This window comes from Filicampus tigris, chromosome 6 (assembly GCF_054856515.1).
Source record: "Filicampus tigris isolate MCC_2025a chromosome 6, RoL_Ftig_1.0, whole genome shotgun sequence".
Taxonomy (NCBI): Eukaryota; Metazoa; Chordata; class Actinopteri; order Syngnathiformes; family Syngnathidae; genus Filicampus; species Filicampus tigris.
This window is the reverse complement of record NC_141222.1, coordinates 23179596-23199998: the sequence shown is the minus strand read 5'-3', so window position 1 is coordinate 23199998 and position 20403 is coordinate 23179596. Positions and strand designations below refer to the sequence as shown.

Below are 20403 nucleotides of genomic sequence, written 5' to 3'. Positions count from 1 at the left end.
GATAGGCTCCAGGACCCTTTTGAGGATAAGCGGCATGGATAATGGGTGGATGGATATAAAGGAATAATATAAAGTCAAAATTCGAAATGAATTCCGTGCATATCTGACAGATGCAATTAATCTATTCGACCACAAGGATGCGCTCTCACACAATTGAAGCGATCAAGATGGATTGAAGTATGCTACGACTAACTGTTGAGATTGAGTGATGACAGTGGCACGTATATACAGCTGAACATTTAAAGTTGAAGTCAACCACATTTTCATTTCAATATGTTCTATGTAAAAGTCAACCACAACATTTTCTTTTCAATATGTAAATCCACTACTCTAAACACGGCATTCTGATCAATATTGCATTTGTGGAAAATGAGTTAAGCAGCAAAATCCACCCGTTTTTAGACATCTCAGGGGGCGGCCATTTTGTCACTTGCTGTCAACTGAAAATGACATCACAGTTGCTCGGTGCTCAGGTAACGACCAATCACGGCTCAGCTTTAGAAAACAGGCCAGCCGTGATTGGTCATTACCTGAGCCCTGAACAACTGTATTGTCATTTTTCAACGTTTTTACAGTGTGCACACATGGGTGCCACCAGGCGTCCCCTAAAATAAATCTCACTTTGGGCCCCTCCGTGTCATTGGCGCGGACTTTAGGGACCCTGTCAGTCATGGGCCACTACAATCATAACAGGGTTTCCCTGCAGTTTAGGCGCACACACGCGCACATGCATACGCACACGCACGCGCACGCACACGCCTAAGGCGAGGTGCGTAGTTGACTTTGTGTTGAAATATGTAATCCAGCAGGTATTTCCTCATTCTAGGAATATTTCTCAGGAGTAAAGTGTCTGCCTTTTTTGTGCAAATCACTACGCCCACTTCACAGCTCACCAAACCAAACTACTCGGTGCCGCAGCGTCATTTACGCTCATGAAATATTTATTGTTGGCTGCAAATCGACTCTCATTGTGAAACTGGCTTTACTGAGTCATTTCCAGGAAAATGGCGTTTTTTTTTTTTTTTTTTTTTTTTACAAATTCGAGAAATACCTGCGGAAGGAAACAGATTGCAATGTTTAACTAAAGGTGTTGAGCAATATATTGTAAATGTACTTTAATTCATTTACCAAGATGGCTTGCTACATATTGGTCAACCCCACGTCGCTCCCTTAGCCCTGGGAGAGAGAAAAAAACTTGGCACTGTGCCTGATGATGCTTTAGTCACACTTTTCCCCATATTGTTCTGTTATTCATAAATGTAGGAAGACAATCACATTATAAAACAGTGACACAACAGTGATCATACCTTGAGGGGAGCTCAGCCCCTCCAAACAAGGACGGTGCTACAGCGGGGCTGGGGGCACTGTCCAAATGTGTGCAGCCCCAGTTAAGGCCCTCCAGCATTTTATTTGATTTAAATTATATTTTTGAATCACTTTCTCAGCCCCCTACCTATCAGTCAAGCCCCACTATAGCACCGGGAGAGAAAAAAGCTAGCGCTGTACCCGCCCCTGTGCCTCTAAACTTAGACTCGCTCCTGGTACCAGTTTATGCGTGTGTTTGTGTTTGTGAGATTACTGATGGATATTTATTATTTTCAATTTCTGAACAATTTCGTTGCAACTATTACAATGACAACAAGGACGATTCATTTTCTTATTAGTGGGTGACGGGAAAACACTCGCATCAAGGTTGCCAATGCCAACTCCTTGTCTCCTCCCCATGGGAGGCCCCTGGTGTCCAATTTCAAAGATCACGCCACTGCTGTAACTCCGCCCCCTCAGCCGTCCGGTAGAAGATTTAAATTGTTCAAAGGCTTATTCGCTCGCTTTTGCTGCCTCCACGCCACTAAACACGAGAGCTTCCACTCAGCAGTGTAACCTCGCTCCATCCTCCAGAGGAAGCAGTGGTGATAACTCAGTCCAAGTGGGGAAAACTAGCCAGTGTTGGATATGTGGCGACTGTGCACGTGCCTTCTGATGCTTATTAATTGTTCTGCACTAACAGGTGAGTGACACGCACACATCGTTGTTATCACTAGTTCGTGCTCGTGGGTACATGTTGATGCGTGAATAAAATACGTTTTTATATTTTTTCTGGTTGCTAGAGAGCTCAACCCCACTCAGGCTTTAAAACTATGCTTAAAAAAATAATAATAATAATAAATAATGATTTCGCCGGCCAGTTCGTAGGCTGGGGTGGGCGCGGCTAAGTGCGTTATGATTGTTACACGAAAATGGAAAGCTGCGTTTCTAGTATCTGAGCCAAAAAATGTGTGAGAGTGCAGGATGTGTGTGTTTTATTGTGTTGAATGTGAGCATGTGTATGAACCCTCTAACCCTCCAGTGGAGTGTCCATTTTTATTGAAAAAGGCTTTACGTGGAATGTTACGTGATAATTTTTCACCAATGACAAACTTTTTGCTTTATCAATGACACTAAGCTGAGAGAGTTTGCTTCTCCTTAAAATATGCATAACTGCTTAGCATGTTTTGCCACACAGTATTGCATTGTTTTTTTTAATTTTAGTATTCTTCATAATTCATTTGACATTTCTGTATCTCACCTTCTGTGGAAAAAGGGTGCCCACCCCTGTAAAGAATTTAGAATAGAATTTCTCCTTAATTCGTAAAAATTAGTGCAGTAGACAAAACATGTATTTTAAATGTAATGCATAGAAGTGGTTTAAATAGTAGATAGAGTAGATGGAAACAATTAAACTTTGTAGCACAGATGTCAAACTCAAGGCCCGGGGGCCAGATCCACTCCGTCACATCATTCTTTGGTGGCCCGTGAAAGCAAATCACGTCATCTTCCATGATACTTGCTAAAATATTAACCAAAATGTCAAATTATCATATGTTATGAATAATAACGTTTAGAATTAATATTTTAAGAAGCGCGGCTATCAGAACAGTCAATGCTAGTGAGGCTAACCGCTATTCTCATCCACCATTATTGTTATTTTCGTACTCTCTGACCAGTGCAGATGAACAGCATGAAGACTGTGTCGCCTTGTTGGCTCGACATTTTTGCTCTAGAGAGTATTATCGTCCAGCGAGGTCCTCTGTAAATTGGCCAATTGTAAGATGAGATGCTAAAAATGTGATCACGTAGTTGGCTTTAAGCTTCTCGATGCAGAGTAGTGAAGCAGACTAGTCGAATAAATCGTTCAATCCTTACTTTTATTTCATTTTATTTTTTCATTATTATCATCACCTTCATTTTCTGATTTGGTTTGAGGAAACAAAATGACTCTGACAAATTGAGTCATACATCTGAGCCACAGCTGGTAGTTTCACCCACTATATACTTGTACCGTGCTGAATGTTAAAAGCAATGACGTCACTGCAGGAAGTCGGCCTGGAGTTGGGAAATGCAAGCCGAAGGTGTGACACACACACACACGTTTTGGATGGAAAACCCACTCGATGGCATGTTGGTTAGTTGTAATTCATTCCAGAGGCTCCACATGAGACTCACAGCTTTGTATAGTTTTTGCATTTACCATTTGAAAATGTATTATTTAAAAAAAAAAAAAAAAAAAAGAAACAGATTTTTGTTTTATGATGCACATCTGTCATTCATTCATTCATTAGTCTTAGTTTCTGCTGTCAGATGACTATTATAAAGTATCCCAGCATGTTTGAATTGCTTTTCAATTGACTTTAAAATGGAAAGCTGCCTGGTTGCCAGGTTGAAAGCGTGGGGTGTAACTATCCTCCATAAAGGGAGCAGCCGTCTTTGAGCTCTTTTATGTCAGCAGCACCTAGCTTGCTGTCAAGTGAAAAAGCAGTTACTCTGGTATTTAAGGCGATTACAGCTACAGAAAGTACATCATCCTTTTTGAAGGAAATCATGTGCTGCAGGTGGGCTTTAATGACGAGGCTAGGCTGCATTCAACTCGTTTTATGCAAGATCGTTTTTGGATCGCTGACCTGCGAGTTTAACACTATGTGCTCAAGCTTGTTACTCACTTTACTCATTGGTCAAATCAATGAACTCATTGTATCCCAATGACATATTTATGTCATTTCACAGCGGGCCTGAAAAAGTCTGGTACTGAATGAGTTAATACCCTTGAAATTAATGGTACTGGAATGTGTACCTGTTTTTAGTAAAGGAGAAAGAAAAATGGCGGAAAATATAAAGAAATAAATGGGTTCATGGGGTGTAATGTACATACTATGGTATTCGTGTGTTGGATGTGTGTCTTTTGGGGGCGCGGCCGAGTGAGTGACAGCCGGAGCTTTTTCACTTCGCTCAAGTGGTGGCATATGTGAAGCTGGCTGAAAGTGTTGAGTTGTCAAATCAAATCCAATTTTTCAATTCAAACCGGCTTTTGTTGCAGCCCTAAATGAAATGTTATCAGAAAGAAAAAAAGCAACCAAGAGATTTGTAATTTGCTAATCTCATACAGTGGGTCACTTCCAAATCGTGTTGCCACTGTACAAAAAACATATTTGTGCACTTGCTGTCTCACCATTGCTGAAGCAAAAGATGGAAATATAAATATTGTTGTTGTACAATTAATGAACCTAAAAGCAGTAAAATACTTTGGAGATGCATAGTTCCTTTGTGACAGTGATTTTATTTATTTATTTTAAATCATATGTGCTGAACTTAAACCGCTACTTTGTTATTTTATCAAGTCTTTATGTCATGGCTATGTAATGGTCAACCATGCAGCCAAGTTTGTTGAAGCAGTACACAAAACTCTTGACTAGTTATGTTAGCACTGACGCTTTTATTTTAGCACTGTAACAAAATAAGACAACTATGGTAGCCCCAGGTTGCTATGGCGACAACCGCTGACAGTGTACCGTCAGCGTGATGCTATGTGGTTGTTTTAAGATTCATCGTTGTCGTATTCAAGCTTTAATGTGTGTACGACACAAACGAGGCTAACTGTGTCCTCAGTCGACGTTGTGCGTGTTTTTTCTGGCACTTGAGTCATTTCACGAGGCCGCAGGGGGGGGGGGTAAGATTAGCGATGGGAAATGAAAACATTGGCCTTGTATGCTTTATTTTCCATTGAGTGAGACAAGGCCTCAGTCTGAGTTGAGTGGTGCTAGTGCTTGACTTTTGGCATTTCAAGAGCTCTTGCAAATGTTGTCGTCTGTTTGTCGGTGCATGTTAACAGAACAGCTGCACTCACTTTGGAAACTATTCCTGTAAATGCTAACAAGCTTCTTGCTTGGCTTTTGCGTCACATGTGGGTGGGATTGAGTTTTGGGTTAAAGCAGGGGAGAGGCGGCTGGGGGGGAGTTTCTGGATCGAATAGTTTCTCTAAAATGGTGGTGTGTCTGCTCTGATAATCTGAGATATCACTAAGCATAAGTACAGTCTTAGTCCTGTCTGGTTATTTTAGTGACGCTGTTGTGGGAGCCAATCAGCAGCCAGTGGTGTGACAGTGTAGTTCCTTCCTCGCTATTGTCTTAAAGGGCCAGTCTGTTTCATAAGTGTCACAAGCCAAGCACGCTCGATGGAGGAATCTCAACGAATGGACCGCGCGAGGTGCATGTGAATGATTTTTGGTGCTTTGCGAGCTGCGAGCTACAGGCTCACTAAGGTGTGACTGTCTGAGGGCATGACCTCAAAACTCCAAATAAAGCAAGGTCATTTCTAAGCATGGAAAAACGGTAAGTGGAGCTGCGGGGTCATTTTTACACGATGACCACAACTACAGTGAAACAGAAAGCACAGATTGAACTAACATGAACTGAACAGGCAGTGTTTTAAGTTCATTTAAACAGCTTTCACTGTCAAACAATAAAATAAAATAAAACTCACGCGTTATTTCAGCAATTGCTCTTTCAGCCTTATCTTAAATTGATTGTGCCCGAAAGATTATATTTAATAATCAATTAGTCTGGTTTATTTTTTCAATGAATTCAATTAAAAAAAAAAAAAAAAAAAAATTCCATCCCTATTTTCAAAAACATTGTTACACATTATTTTTTTAAATAAATATTATTATATTGATTAAGATTAACCGGTTTGAAACATAACATGTCAGAAAATGTGTAAATATATTGATTATTGTTTACTAAAGTAAAAGCAGATATTTTCAAGTGTTTTATTTTGATTCAACACTAAGCGAAATCTGATTTCGTAGACTACAGAAATTTCTGAATATTTACTGCTGAGAGCCTGGAATTCAATATGTTCGGAGAATTGTGAATTCAACCAGGTCCATTTAATCAATGATCAAAGTAATTACTGATTAGTTTAACAATGGATCAATTGTTGCACCACTACTTAAAAGCGATTGTGATCAATGGAAGTACAGAATAAACCTTTCCAGGATAAAGCCAATAGTAAAAGGTCTTGTTTTCACACTTTCCTGTTATCTGAAGTTCAGTGGCCTTCTGATTAGAACGTTTATCCTGTTTGCAAACATGACAGTTATCAGTATTTTTTTTTTTTGGTGTAGCGTTGACATAAGCTCATGTTACGACCACATGTCTAGAGTATGGATATATTCTCCTAGTTTAACTTGCTCTTATTTTTCATCCGCATGCAGCATACGATTGTGGCTCCAGTCAGATCAAATGTGCGAACGGCCGCTGCATCACCCGCAGGTGGGTTTGCGACGGCACGGACGACTGCGGCGATGGAACCGACGAACTGAATGAAACCTGCGGTATGTTTTTCCCGCCTTTTTGTGTGTAACTTTTGGTCGACACTCATACATTTTTATCAACCCGGACTTTATAAAGAACGAGGCGCCAATCTGTCATCTGTGATCCCATATACAATTAGCGATCCATTTTCGACAGAGTTTGTCCTCATTTGGGTCTTGTGTACTGGAGCGTACACGAGCGCCAGGTTATAGCCTGCGCTGGTTGCTAGCCAACCGCAGGGCACATACACAGGATGTGCACTCAATCTTGACTGAGTCAAGGCACATGTTTGACATAAGAACAATCTCACCGTCAAACAAAATATGACACAAAAGATTGAAGTAATCACAATGTTGTCACATTCTACCCGTAAATTAAAGTAGAAATCAACCCAAACATTTTTTTTTTTTCAAGAATATGTTCCCAGCAGGCCAACATGCCATTCTGATTAATATTGCCTTTATGGTATATGAGTTAAGCAGCAAAATCCACCCCTTTTTTAGTTATCTCAGGGGGCGGCCATTTTGTCACTTCTGTCAATTGAAAAAAACGACCAAACATGGCTCAGCTTCAGAAAACAGGTCAGCCGCGATTGGTCGTTACTAGAGCCCTGAGCAGTTGTGACGTCATTTTCATTCGACAGAAGTGACAAAATGGCCGCCACCGGAGATGACTAAAAACGGGTGGATTAACTCTTATTCCACAAACATAATATTTATCAGAGTGCCTTGTTTCGACTAGTGAGCTTATTGGAAAAAAATATGTTTGGGTTCACTTCCCCTTTTACTACATTGTGAAACCCGGGGCCTGTTTAGATGAACAGAAAGCTATTATTAGTCTGCTGTATGAATGACAAGAGGTGTATACACCCAATTGTACCGACATTTCATTGTTCTACCTGTCACTATACATTGCTGGCATAGAAGGATGAACAAAGATACGTTATTTGTAGTATTTGCTCCACACCGAATGATCTGAAGGCACGCTAATGTGCCGTGGTCCAGTGGTGGGCAATCACTGATGTAGAAAATGTATAGTCTGCACTCTTATTTTACTTATTAGATTTTTTTTCTGTTTGTTTTTCATTTGTTCTTTAACTAGCCTTGTCTTTTCGGGACTTTCAACGGTGTCAGTTTGCGGTGTAAATGCGCTTATCTTTTTTTTTTTTTTTCCAGTACACTGCATTTCATTGAGCCAAGTCATACTTCCTGTTTGTGTCCGCAGTGCACAGAAAGTGCCTGGAGTCAGAGATGAGCTGCGGTGCCCCCCAGCACGAGTGTGTGCCGCAAAGCTGGCACTGCGACGGCAAAGTGGACTGTAAAAACGGCGCCGATGAGCAAAACTGCAGTAAGTTTCGAATTATGTATATCGCGGATGGTGAACACACACACACAACTTATACATCCAGTGTACTGTAATTGTTTTTTAGTCAGCAATTGTAAAACAATTATCTTCGCACTTATCAAGGATTATTGCTCTGTATTAGAATAAAACTCTGGTCCACTCCAATTATTGGAGGCTTTCTATTTTCAGACCTGGCAAATCAAATCACAGCAGAATTCCAACTTTTTGATTGCTCGTAATTATCTGTGCTAATTCATTTGAGCGCACGGCAGCGATTGGTCAAATATTTTTTTCGAGAGATCAGACCTACTTTGTCTGTTTTGAACATCCACAAAAGGGAAAGAAAAAGAAAGAAAAACTGCCGTTCTCAGCTCTTTGTGCGTCAGTTTTAGGAATGATTTCTGTTTCTAAAATTGCGCCAGCTGTTGGCACTATACCACAATGGAAATTAAAAATTACACCCAGCGTGGCGCTCCAAGTTGCTCCAATTAAATATCAGTTCATAATGTCAGAGATTTAAGAGCTGGAGGTAGCCTAAAATTAGGGCTGGTGCCACTTTCAGATTTTCTTTGCTGGATAAACTCAAGATTATGCTGACAGATGTTTAGAATATATACATTTTTACTTTAATTTCATTACATAAACTGTTATCCCTGAAAGGCAAACTCTGCTTTTATTTTGTTAATAATGATCTTATCATTAGATTGTCCCTAGTATCGCTAACTATAAAAATCATTATAAAAGTGGCCGGATTAGCATTTTGTTAGCAATAGTGTTGGCATTCACCTTTTTTTTTCCTCCCTCCTCAACCACAGCGGCAAAGCAGTGCACAGCCCAACAGTTTCGCTGTGCTTCCGGTCAATGCATCTCCACCAGCTTCGTGTGCGACCACGACAACGACTGCCCGGACGGCTCCGACGAGGCCTCCTGCCCGAGGCCCACCTGCGGCCCGCTAGCCTTCCAGTGTAACAACACGGCGTGCGTGCTCGACCGTTGGCGCTGCGACGGTGACGAAGACTGCGGCGACGGCTCGGACGAGTGGCCCGAGAACTGTGCCGACAAGCCGCCGCGCCAGAAGGCCGTGGCTTGCCGCGACCATGAGTTCCGGTGTGCCGATGGAGAATGCATTCACGGGAACTGGCGCTGTGACGGAGGCATGGATTGCCACGATGGGTCGGATGAAGTCAACTGCAGTGAGTTCATTACGGATATTTTCAGTCCATTTCAGTTTTTATAAAGTCGGCAGAAAGACGGGCGTACTAAATTTTCCCCCCAAAAAGTGATTCAACCATTGAACCAATAAAAGTTTTTTCCTGGCTAAATTGACCTTTAGCTACCGTGATATATTTTTTTATTTTTTTTATTTTACAATTTGGTTTTTAGCATTGCATTGCGAATCAAACGTTCTCATTCATGGCACGCAGGCTAGGATTTTCCCGTCCTTTGTTGTTTTAACAAAATTCCAGCTTAACTCATTCACTGCCAGACGTTTTCAGACCCTCTTTTATCATAACGTTTAAAAAAAAATTGAAAAAAATATAAATAAATTCCTTGGATTGAATGGCTGGACTGTGAAAAGACAAGTAAATTTGTCAATGGCAGTGACTGAGTTCTCCCTCTTTTGTCATTTCATCGATTTTCTTTATTCCTTTTTTTTTTTTTTTCCAGTCCACCCTACTTGTTCCCCAGATGAGTTCCAGTGTAGTGACGGCACTTGTATCCACGGCAGCCGTCAGTGCGACAACGTGCACGATTGCCCGGACTCCAGCGATGAAATCGACTGCCAAGCAGGTGAATCTTTAATATTGGAATCCGATTGTTATGTTGAGCAACGTCTGATGTGTATATACGGTATATCGTTTTAATGCTCCAGAAACCTCCTGGAAATTTTCCATGGCAAATTTAGCCGGGTGAGTTTTGGATATATACAATAAATTATGTCCTGTGTGCATTGGACTCAAATTTGCATAAAATGTGATTGGTTTAACAAAGGATAGTATTAAAAGATGTTAGTTCCTAGGTGCAGTTGAACCTGTAAATGAACTCATTTCTAGTTTATTTTTTTCAATCTTTGTAAATGCTGATGACTTTGCATTTTCTGGTCCATCTCAAATTTATAATCTCAAAGTTAGTTATTGTTAAGGAGTTAAATTCAAGAAGTTAAAATCAAGTGCTCTACAGATTTTATTGAACACATGGGAAAAAAAATCATTTCTATCCAAGCCAATTTCTGTTGTAAAAAAAAAAAAAAATTTTCATCAAATATTTCACTTTGTGTAGTGAATCTTTGCGTTTGACTTTTTGAATTGAACTGCTGTAGCGACGTTTTCCGCGTTTCTAATTTGAGATGCACCTTTTTATGCCTTAAATTCCTGCTGCTTGCGACCCTCCAGAATTTCAGTCACATAAACAACAGTAGTATGTTCAGAAATCTCCATCGCGCTCACGTGCAACTGTGCATTTGAAGATAGACATTGTTTATGCCTTTTTATCTTTCATCCACATGCTCAATCAACATTTTGCAATTCATAGCAAATGACTGCTGCTTTTATGCACACGCGCTTTTCCCCCAGAAAACGTGTGCGACGGCCCCACCCATTTCAAGTGTGGCAGCGGCGAGTGCATCCGCACGGCCAACGTGTGCGACAAGCAGAAAGACTGTCGAGACAATTCGGATGAACCGGTCGGAGAGTGCGGTAGGTGTTCCCGCCTCCCCTGCTTTCTTTCTCACTTCTGTACACTATTTCAGCTAATAGGCTATAAAACTTGACCGGCTTGTGTATTTTATGGTTGGAAAGAGTCTATTGAAGTAACTTTAGGAAAGGGTTTGTCATTGCTTGAGTCATGAAAGAGCTGTGCCAAAACATCCGCCTTGACTCGGATAATCATACTCTTACGTAAGTGTTCATTGTTCGTTATTGTGCCTGTGCGGGTCTTCGCAGACCACAATGAGTGCTTGGTTGGAAATGGCGGCTGCTCCCACGGTTGCATTGATCACAAGCTCGGCTACAGCTGCTCATGCCCCGTTGGATACATGCTGAAGGCGGACGAAAGAGGCTGTGAAGGTGAGCGGTAGGGAACGTGGCAGTTGGGTGCAAGTATACAGAAAGTATGTGGAATTTTTTTATTTTTCAATGAAAACTGACCACAGTTTTTTTTTTTTTTTTTTTTTTTTTTTACCCGCAGACATCGACGAATGTGCAGAGCCAGATATTTGCAGTCAGATTTGCATCAATGAGCCCGGCAGCTACAAGTGCGATTGTAAAGACGGCTACGAGATTGACCCCGTCAGCAAGAAGTGCAAAGCCGTTTCAGGTAACGCTCGAAAATTTTGCGCTACGCGCAACGCGCATCACATTTTAACGGGCCGAAACGGGGATGACGTTGTCGTGCTGACATGGCCTCGCTGTCTCCCCCCTCCAGGCGCCACGCCAACTCTTTATTTCACCAATAGGCATGATGTGAGGAAGGTGACGGTGGATCGCAGCGAATACATGCGTGTGATGAGCGGGCTGAAGAACGCGGTGGCGCTGGACATGGACATGCCAAACGGGATCATCTTCTGGTCTGATCTTTCCCACAAGAAAATCTACAGGTTAAAAGCCCATTGATTAATCTGCCTTTGGGTCAACGAGTCGGAGTCGTTTGTTGGGCCACAAGTTTTATTTGGCTTATGATGACATTTTGACACATCTGTTACTAATGATTTCAGTATAGACCAAAAATTGCATTTTAATGGGGTGATCCTGTTTTCTGTCTCGAGAGTCAATATCATTCAAAAGACAGTTTCATTAGAGTGAAGGTGATTGTTTTATTGGGTTACTTTCGAATAGATGATGCAATATCATAAACGATAATAACGCTGGCAGGACAAGTTTTTCTTGTTTTTAATGAGTTTAGTCCATAGGCAAACTCTCACTGAAAGCTTACTTTTTTTTTTTTTTTTTTTAATCCTTGTTCTTTTCCTCAAATGATATGTTTAACCATTTTATTTTATTTATTTTTTTAGGTGTGTGTGTGCAGCTATATGTTAACTTTATGGTGACACGTAACTACCTCAAAATCAGTCGACATTAGTTTCATGTTGTTCCCAATTCACTGTTTATGTTTTGTACCTTTTTCTTTAGTAATTTGTTTCAGGCTTCTGATTGGTTGAAATGGCCGTGTTAGGTGTTATGGTCATTTCACGTTTCAGTTGAGGCAAATGTTTGTTTCTATCAGCTTTTGTAAATTTGCGCTCATCATGAGCGATAAGCTAATGTGACTTTTCACGAGGGCTGAACGATTTTGAAAAATAATCTAGGTCCTGCTCCCATATATTTCTTTTAAAGCGGAAGTCAACCCAAACATTTTTTTTTTTTCAAGAATATGTTCTATGCATGCCCACTAGTTGAAACAGAGCATTCTGATAAATATTGCGTTTGTGGAATAAGTGTTAATCCACTTGTTTTTAGCCATCTCTGGGGGGCGGCCATTTTGTTTTCTGTCCACTGAAAATGACATCAGAACTGCTCACAACGACCAATCACGACTCAGATTCAGAAAACAGGTGAGCCGTGTTTGGTCATTGAGAGCAGTTGTGATGTCATTTTCAGTTGACAGAAAATAAAATGGCCGCCCCCAGAGATGGCTAAAAACGAGCGCATTTTTCTGCTAAACTTATATTCCACAAACACAAAATGAATCAGAATGCCGTGTTTCAACCAGTGGGCCTGCTGGGAACATATTCTTGAAAAAAAATATGTTTGGGTTGACTTCCGCTTTAACAAACAAGCAATAAAATAAGTTGTATAACAGTTAAAAAAAAAAAAAAATGTTTAGTATGCAAAATGTTTTGGTCTTAGAGTTCAGGCTTATGCTAAAAAACAAAGCAAATGAACCACAAATGAATATGAATGATGGTTCATTTGTCTTATCTATTGTTGTTAACTTAGGAAACACTGACCTGCAGCCTTTTAATCGTTCACCGGGACAACTTCACAAAATTCAACGAAACAAGTGACGTAAACACAAGTCAGCAAGTCCTGAGTCAGATTGCAAAAAAACAAATGTGTGGCTTTATCACTTGAACTTTTCATGTTTCAGGAAACGATGGTATAATATAAACATTTGGACTACACTTTTAAGCCGTCACTTAATTAACAAGCCCCACCCCCATCAAATTTCAGCCTGCGATTTGAAAATTGCATTCTACTCCACTGCAATGTCCATCTGACTTGGATTCATCGTTCGGCCGTCCTCTTCACCCCGCAGCTCCAAGATCGACATGGCCGCCAACTCCTCCCGGCACACCGTGGTGATCGGCGATGGACTCGAGGCCCCGGAAGGCCTCGCCGTCGACTGGATCCACGGCAACATCTACTGGACCGACAGTTCTCTGCAGAGCATCTCTGTGGCCACCGCAGACGGCCACAAGAGAAAGACGCTGATCACTGACGAGCTTCAGAAGCCACGAGCCATAACGGTGGACCCGGTGAACAAGTGAGTTGAGTTGGAGCGCTTGGCCGACCATTGACGCCGAACGCGATTCAAACCATCGCATGTCGTCCATCAGCTTCATGTACTGGACCGACTGGGGCGAGGAGGCAAAGATAGAAAAGAGCGGCTTGAACGGAGCCGACCGGGTCGCCTTGGTAACGGACGACATCGTGTGGCCTAATGGGATCACCCTGGGTAAGCTCGCAGCCGTCACTTGTCACTTTTTAACGCACGCTAGATGGGCAAACGGCCGTCACGACCAATCCAATGTTGCTCGGCAGACCTTGTCAACCAGCGCCTCTACTGGGTGGACTCCAAGTTACACACGCTGTCCAGTATGGATGTGAACGGGGGGGCCAGACATACCCTCATGCTCAGTGAAGAAAAGCTCTCACATCCCCTCTCTCTGGCTGTGTTTGAGGTTAGTGAAGACGTCATCTCAAGACGTAGAAGATTGTGACAGTGAAAATCTTTTTTTCTTTTTTTTTTGTTTGTTTGTTGTCACTCATTCACTGCCATTGACGTATTTACTTGTCGTTTCACAGTCCAGCCATTCAATCGCACAAACTTATATATTTTTTTTCAAACGTTGGGGTAAAAGAGGGTCTGAAAATGTCCGGTAGTGAAGGAGTTGATGATCAGTTCCTGCATCAAACTTTTTACCATCGTTGAGTAAAAGCTTTATTAACTTTAAAAATGAAGTTTGAGTGGCATTTTAATGTTGGTTAAGTGCTGTAATATGTAAAAACAGTCAATTGTGTACTTGCCATTAATGGGTGTGCTGATGTGTCCCAAAAAAAATTTCTGCATACAATTTTCTGGATTTTTGTGCTGTTTGCACCCAATTTTGAACAAATTCTGAATTGTATGACCTCAAGGGAGGTTGGCTTTCAAAGGTACACTGTGTTTGTTTAAACATTATTGTCTTTGACTCCTTTATAAGACATGTCTGTGTGTACCATGATGAGATTTCCTTGTTTTGGTGACCTTAATATTCAAGTGGCTCTTTAGCTTCACTTGCTGTAATCCACACACACTTTTTACGTAGACAAGACAATTTCCTTATTCTTCATAATTGGATTCAAAAGAATTTAAGTATGATTCATAATTGAAGTTTTTTGTTTTATTGGTTTTTCATTTCATGCAAATGAATTTTCTAAATACCAATATTTTAGTTTGGGATTTATATTATCAATAGTTTAAATAAAACAATTCTCTCTTCATTCTATTCAAGCATATACCTATAAACAGCAAAATCAGAGAAACTGACAAAAAAAAAAAAAATTTAATCCTCGGCTTCATGTAGAAGGTCGTTCAATTAGATTTTGAAATGCTGAGTGTGCACTTTTCTGTCATTTTGTTCAGTTCAATGCATTGCTAACTACTTAATCACAAGTTAGCAGAAAGAGAATCAAAAAAAAAAAAAGGCGTTGAACTATCTACGGTTGTGCTTTTGCAATTAAACAGGATAAAGTGTTTTGGACGGACATGGGCAACGGTGCCATTTTCAGTGCCAACCGTGCGACGGGAGAGGACATTACGCTGCTGGCCGCAGACCTGCACCAGCCGGAGGATATCGTGCTCTACCACAACCTCAAGCAACCAAGCGGTAGGTACACCGAGATCGCCACAGTTTAGATCAACGCAAACCAACAAAAACTTTTGTCAGGTTGTTTGAGCCTGTCTCCTTGGCGCGTAGGTTCCAACTGGTGCACAGAGACGAACAGCATAAATGGAGGCTGTGAGTTCCTGTGCCTTCCTGCTCCCGTCATCAACCAACGCTCGCCCAAATACACCTGCGCGTGCCCTGATCACATGAACATGGCGCCCGACATGAGGAAATGTGCGGCAGGTCGGAGTCCTCCCTGCAACCGCCACGGTGGACTGTGAAACCCGTTGGCACTAACTCTTAATTTGCTTTTTTGTTTTTTCTGTTTTTTTTTTTTACACCAGGCTCAGTAGCGCCTCCTGTCATAAATAATAAGAGTGAGCCAGACGAAGGGGCGGTTCCAACAAGAACCTCAACGGCGATGTCAGGTTCACACCAAGTGAGACATTAGTAAATAATGTAAACAATGAGGAGAGAAGACACTCTACAACAATATTGTCTTTTTACTTGCAAGGAGAGCGCAGGGAAGTGTACGATTACAGTTTCTAAAACCCTCTGCCCGGCTCCCGCGCCTCCTCTCTTTTGATTTTTTTTTTTTTTTTTTTTCGGAGTCCCTGATTACAAAGGTGTTCCAGCTCTAAGGGAAAGGGGAGCGAAAGCAGCTGGAACACTATGAACTTGTTTTGTCTATGTGTGTGTTTGTGTGTGTGCGAGCCATTAGCATACATATGTGGAAGCAAAGCACATTAAGCAAGTTGGGCGTAGATTTGGAAAAAGCTAAAGCTAAACCCACAAGTTAATAAAGCTAACAGGCCTTGTCCACAAGAATCCAACAAATGAATCATAAAATACATTATTATTCTCACAGGCGACGACGGACAAATCTGCCCAAACAACCACGACTACCTCGAAGCTCGACGTCTCCCCTGGACGGCAGCCGTCTGCCCCAGCGCAAGGTAAATCACACCGACGCTAGCAGCAGCTAAAAGCTATTAACCTGCAGAGTTGAAGTTTGTGAAATGCATTCAGTACTTTTTGTTACTAAGAGCAGTGACACCACTTCCCCCCCCTAAATCATGATTCATTGATTATTACCCCAGCTCAATCACCATTTTTTTTTTAACTGTTGCGGCTATCCCTGCTAGAGCATGGAAAGCTGCACTTTTTTCTAGTGATTTTTTTTTTTTTTTTTTTTTTTTTTTTTTCCTTTTAAGGTTTATATATTTTACAGTGGTGCCTTGAGATACAGGAGACTTAAAGCGGACGTTTTTTTCAAGAATATGTTTTATGCAAGCCCACTAGTTGAAACAGGGCATTCTGATATATATTGCGTTTGTGGAATGAGTGTTAATCCACTCGTTTTTCGCCATCTCTGGGGGCGGCCATTTTGTCTTCTGTTGGCTGAAAATGACAACACAACTGCTCACAGCGACCAATCACGGCTCAGATTCAGAGAACAGATCAGCTGTGATTGGTCGTTGTAAGCAGTTGTGATGTCATTTTCAGTCGACAGAAGACAAAATGGCCACCCCCGGAGATGGCTAAAAACAAGTGCATTTTGCTGCTTTACTCCATTATTCCACAAACGCAAAATTAATCAGAATGCAGTGTTTCAACTAGTGGGCCTGCTGGGAACATATTCTTGAAAAAATTATGCTTGGGTTGACCTCCGCTTTAAGAAACAAGCAATAAAATAAGTTGTATAACAGTTAATAAATAAAATAAAAATAAAAAGTCTAGTATGCAAAATGTTTTTTTTAGGTTATGAGCTGTCAATTGGCCAAGTTTTGTAAATAAGTTTAATAGTATAGTAATAGTAAGTCTAAATATTTAAAATACAAGAACCTTTATATGTCACACATTGGAGAAATTAGCATTGTTTCAGCTAACATTTAATTCTGGCTACATTTATCAAATAAATGTGATCCTAAAGCAGATTTGTTTTGATCATATTTGCTTATCTAATGTATTCATTAGTAAATTATCATGATTTAAAAAAAAATTTTATGCTTGATTTTATATCGCGATGTATACTGTTTACCGTGAAGGGATGCAATTGATTGATTTGGACCTTATCACCTGGCCCTCGCATCGAGTTCAAAAATTTTGCAGAACGCATCAGCATTTGCATTTGAAATAAATGATGACCTCGTTGAGTGACATTTTTAGTGTTGGAAATAATCCATTCATTTTGCATCGAGATGACCAAACCTGAAGGTCCCGGACTTGATCGTTCCTTTCAAACCAGACGTCCATGTCATAATCCCCATATAACTGAGAACATTGTTCTCTCTACTTTTTTCAGCCAACAGACATGCAGATGTGCCCGCAGAGGTGCAGTCGTCCCACACTGATGCTCTCTACATCGCGATTCCAATTGGTAATTTGAACATCGGAAAAGTCAAGCTTTCCCTTCTCTGCCTTGCCTCACATTCAAAACCTCACTTTTGTGCTTCTCCTAATTCACCTCAGTGGTCATGATCGTGTTGGTGTTTGGAGCGGTGTTGCTATGGAGACACTGGCGACTGAGGAACACCAACACTATGCACTTTATCAACCCCGTTTACCAGAAGACCACCGAGGACGAGGTGCAAATCTGCAGGAACTCTGAAGGCTACGTCCATCTTCAGGTAATCCTCACGTTCACGTCGGCGCAAATCGGGACGTGACAAATTATTCCGACAATACTTTCTTGTTAATTACGTACGGATGCGAAGTGGAGTGCATGACTTGGCTGCAAGCAGCAGAGGATGCGACGGAGAAAAACTCGGATGAGCATTAACGCAAAGACCAAAGATAAATAATAATTGAGTTGGTGTTTATTTTTTGTTCCTTCTGCACTTTTTCAAGAACACTAAGGCACACAGAGATGCGTTCAAACCAGGGCTTTCAAAGTTAACGCGTTAACTATGGAGATTAAATACAATTTTATAATGCACTAAAAAAATTAACTCAGTTAACTCAGTTTTATTTACCACCTGTTGCTACATTGTCGCAAAGACGGACTTTTATGTAGTTTTGATTTAAAAAGTTGCTCCACGGCTCATTGGAGAAATCCAAAATATTTTGCACACTTAGCAAAGGCAAATTCAAATACCATATTAGTTGTACATTTTTGGTCGTTCAACTGTTGTATTTTACAGGAAAAGAGTCATATTCAAGGATCAAAGAAAGCTATTAGAACAGTCTTTGAATCGAAATATACTTTAGGTTTTTTTCCACATTAATTCCAAGATTTTACTCAAGTAAATACCGCTTCCAAGCTTCGTGAAAAAATGTTGTTAAAAAATGCGATTAATCGCGATCAATTTTGCAATGATTTAGTTAAAAAAATTTTAATCGCTTGACCGCACTAGTTTAAACCCAACTTGGACCGAACCACAGCAAAAAAAAAAAAAAAAAAAGACATTTGGAAGCGGCTCTGAATCAGAATAAAGATAATAATCGCGATCAAATGAAAGGCTCCGCTTGCTCCAATTTAATTGAATGTATCTGCCAACGTACGTATGCGCTTAGGCACCGAACGATAGTACAGTTAGATTTTACGTGAATCGGAACTCTAATGGCCAAATTGGTCAGCACCGATTTCGGTACCCGTCCCCACGTGTAACCCCACTTTAGCTGCAATTTGCATTTCATTTGCCTGTGACGTGCAAAGACACTGAAGTTGAAGAACGGATTTTTTTTTTTTTGTTGTCTTTTTGCAGAGGCAAATGCTGAGTACGGAGGACATAGACATTGCATGACCCCAACATGCCAAAGACATTGTGTTTGGTTTTTGCTGGTTGTCTAGCACAATAATGAAGCCATTTTTGTTTTTCTGGCATAACTTTATCATTGCTATGACTTTGTTTGCGACCTCGGCGCAATCCAAAGAAGACGTCACATGGCTGGATTACGTGAATGAAGGTAGGGGGGAGTTGGGCGTGCCCGCCTGCAGCACGCCACCAAATCAAACCTCAATATGTCGTCAGAATCGAGAAGCTCGGAAGACGAAGCTCCTCCTTGCACAGCTTTTTTCTTTTGAGCGCGTCTGAATGTAACCAAGGCCTTTTGCAACTTTTTCATTACGTATTTATTCTTGACTGCTGCCTTGTGCTGCTGTAAACCGCCCGCCGCTTTCACGAACACTGATTCAAAAGCCACTCGTCCGATCAGTGACGTCTTAAAACACTAGTGTGCCTTTCACAGTGTGCGCTCGTACATTTAAGCCGCTGAGACGCCGTACCAAAGGTAGGGCATTCATTCCAGGATTGTCCAAAAGTGTGTTTTGTGGCATCAAAAGACCATCCGGCGCTGAATCTTACACGTGAAGTATCCCTTTAAAGAGGAAGTCAACGCAAACATTTTTATTTTCAAGAATATGTTCTATGCAAGCCCACTAGATGAAACGGGGCATTCTGACAGAGCTGGGAAGTCCGTCCCAGCTCTGTACCGGTCGGACCCTCCGGCCCGGCCGGATGCCCATTTCTGGACTAAGCATGGCCGGAAGTAGATTTTAGTCGGGCCGGACTAAAATGCGTGTGCCGTGCTCGCGATGTGGCCAAATTTCAGGCTTCTTTTTAGGCTTCTTGTGAACAACTTGTGTCCGGGAGTATATTCAAGCTGCACGCAGCACTCAAGTATGGCACATCATGCACTTTCCAACTTCCGGAAATACGCCGTAGCAAAACTGCTGTGCAGTGGTTTGCTGGCACGCTTTTATTTTGAAGGCCGGGAAGTGTGAAGGAGGGGAAGTGTGGGAAAATAAGTAACTTGGTGAATGCTTGCAGACTTGTCGTCCGTTGGACCCAAATAATTATACAATACGACAAAACCAACCCCAGGGCTCGCAGTGGAAGTTTGTACACGCAGCTGGGTGAGTAAGTGGCGTGTTTGAAACGTGTCCACAGCGGGTTTGAATAGTAAATTTGCCAGCTAATTGTCTTTAAATAAACCTCTCGCACGTTGTTTTTTTTTTTTTTTAGTTTTTGGGTCGGAACGGGGCCGACAATGTTTATAAAATATGGCCGGGGGGTCGCGGTCCGAAGGGTACCCAGGTCAAGGGTGGAGGGCCGGCATAAAAGGGTCAAGTGCCCAGCTCTGCTGATAAATATTGGGTTTGTGGAATAGGTTTTAATCCACTCGTTTTAGCCATCTCCGGGGGCGGCCATTTTGTCTTCTGTCGACTGAAAATGACATCACAACTGCTCACAACGACCGATCATGGCTGACCTGTTTTCGAAATCTGAGCCGTGATTGGTCGTTGTGAGCAGTTGTGATGTCATTTTCAGTCGACAGAAGACAAAATGGCCGCCCCCGGAGATGGCTAAAAACGAGTGCATTCTGCTGCTTAATTTATATTCC

General features: G+C 41.4%; 1 protein-coding gene across 1 annotated transcript; it reads left to right on the top strand.

Moving 5' to 3' along the window:
- The first annotated feature begins 1794 nt into the window (after positions 1 to 1794).
- On the top strand, positions 1795 to 20194 carry ldlrb (low density lipoprotein receptor b). The gene is made up of 19 exons (XM_086033286.1): positions 1795 to 2008; positions 6527 to 6646; positions 7851 to 7973; positions 8786 to 9163; positions 9639 to 9761; positions 10544 to 10666; positions 10913 to 11035; positions 11157 to 11285; positions 11394 to 11565; positions 13224 to 13451; positions 13525 to 13643; positions 13730 to 13869; positions 14916 to 15057; positions 15148 to 15300; positions 15402 to 15496; positions 15926 to 16013; positions 17363 to 17437; positions 17530 to 17687; positions 18765 to 20194. The coding sequence occupies exons 1-19, from the start codon at positions 1954 to 1956 to the stop codon at positions 18801 to 18803; spliced, it is 2583 nt and encodes an 860-aa protein (XP_085889412.1). The 5' UTR covers positions 1795 to 1953; the 3' UTR covers positions 18804 to 20194.
- The last annotated feature ends 209 nt before the right edge of the window (positions 20195 to 20403 follow it).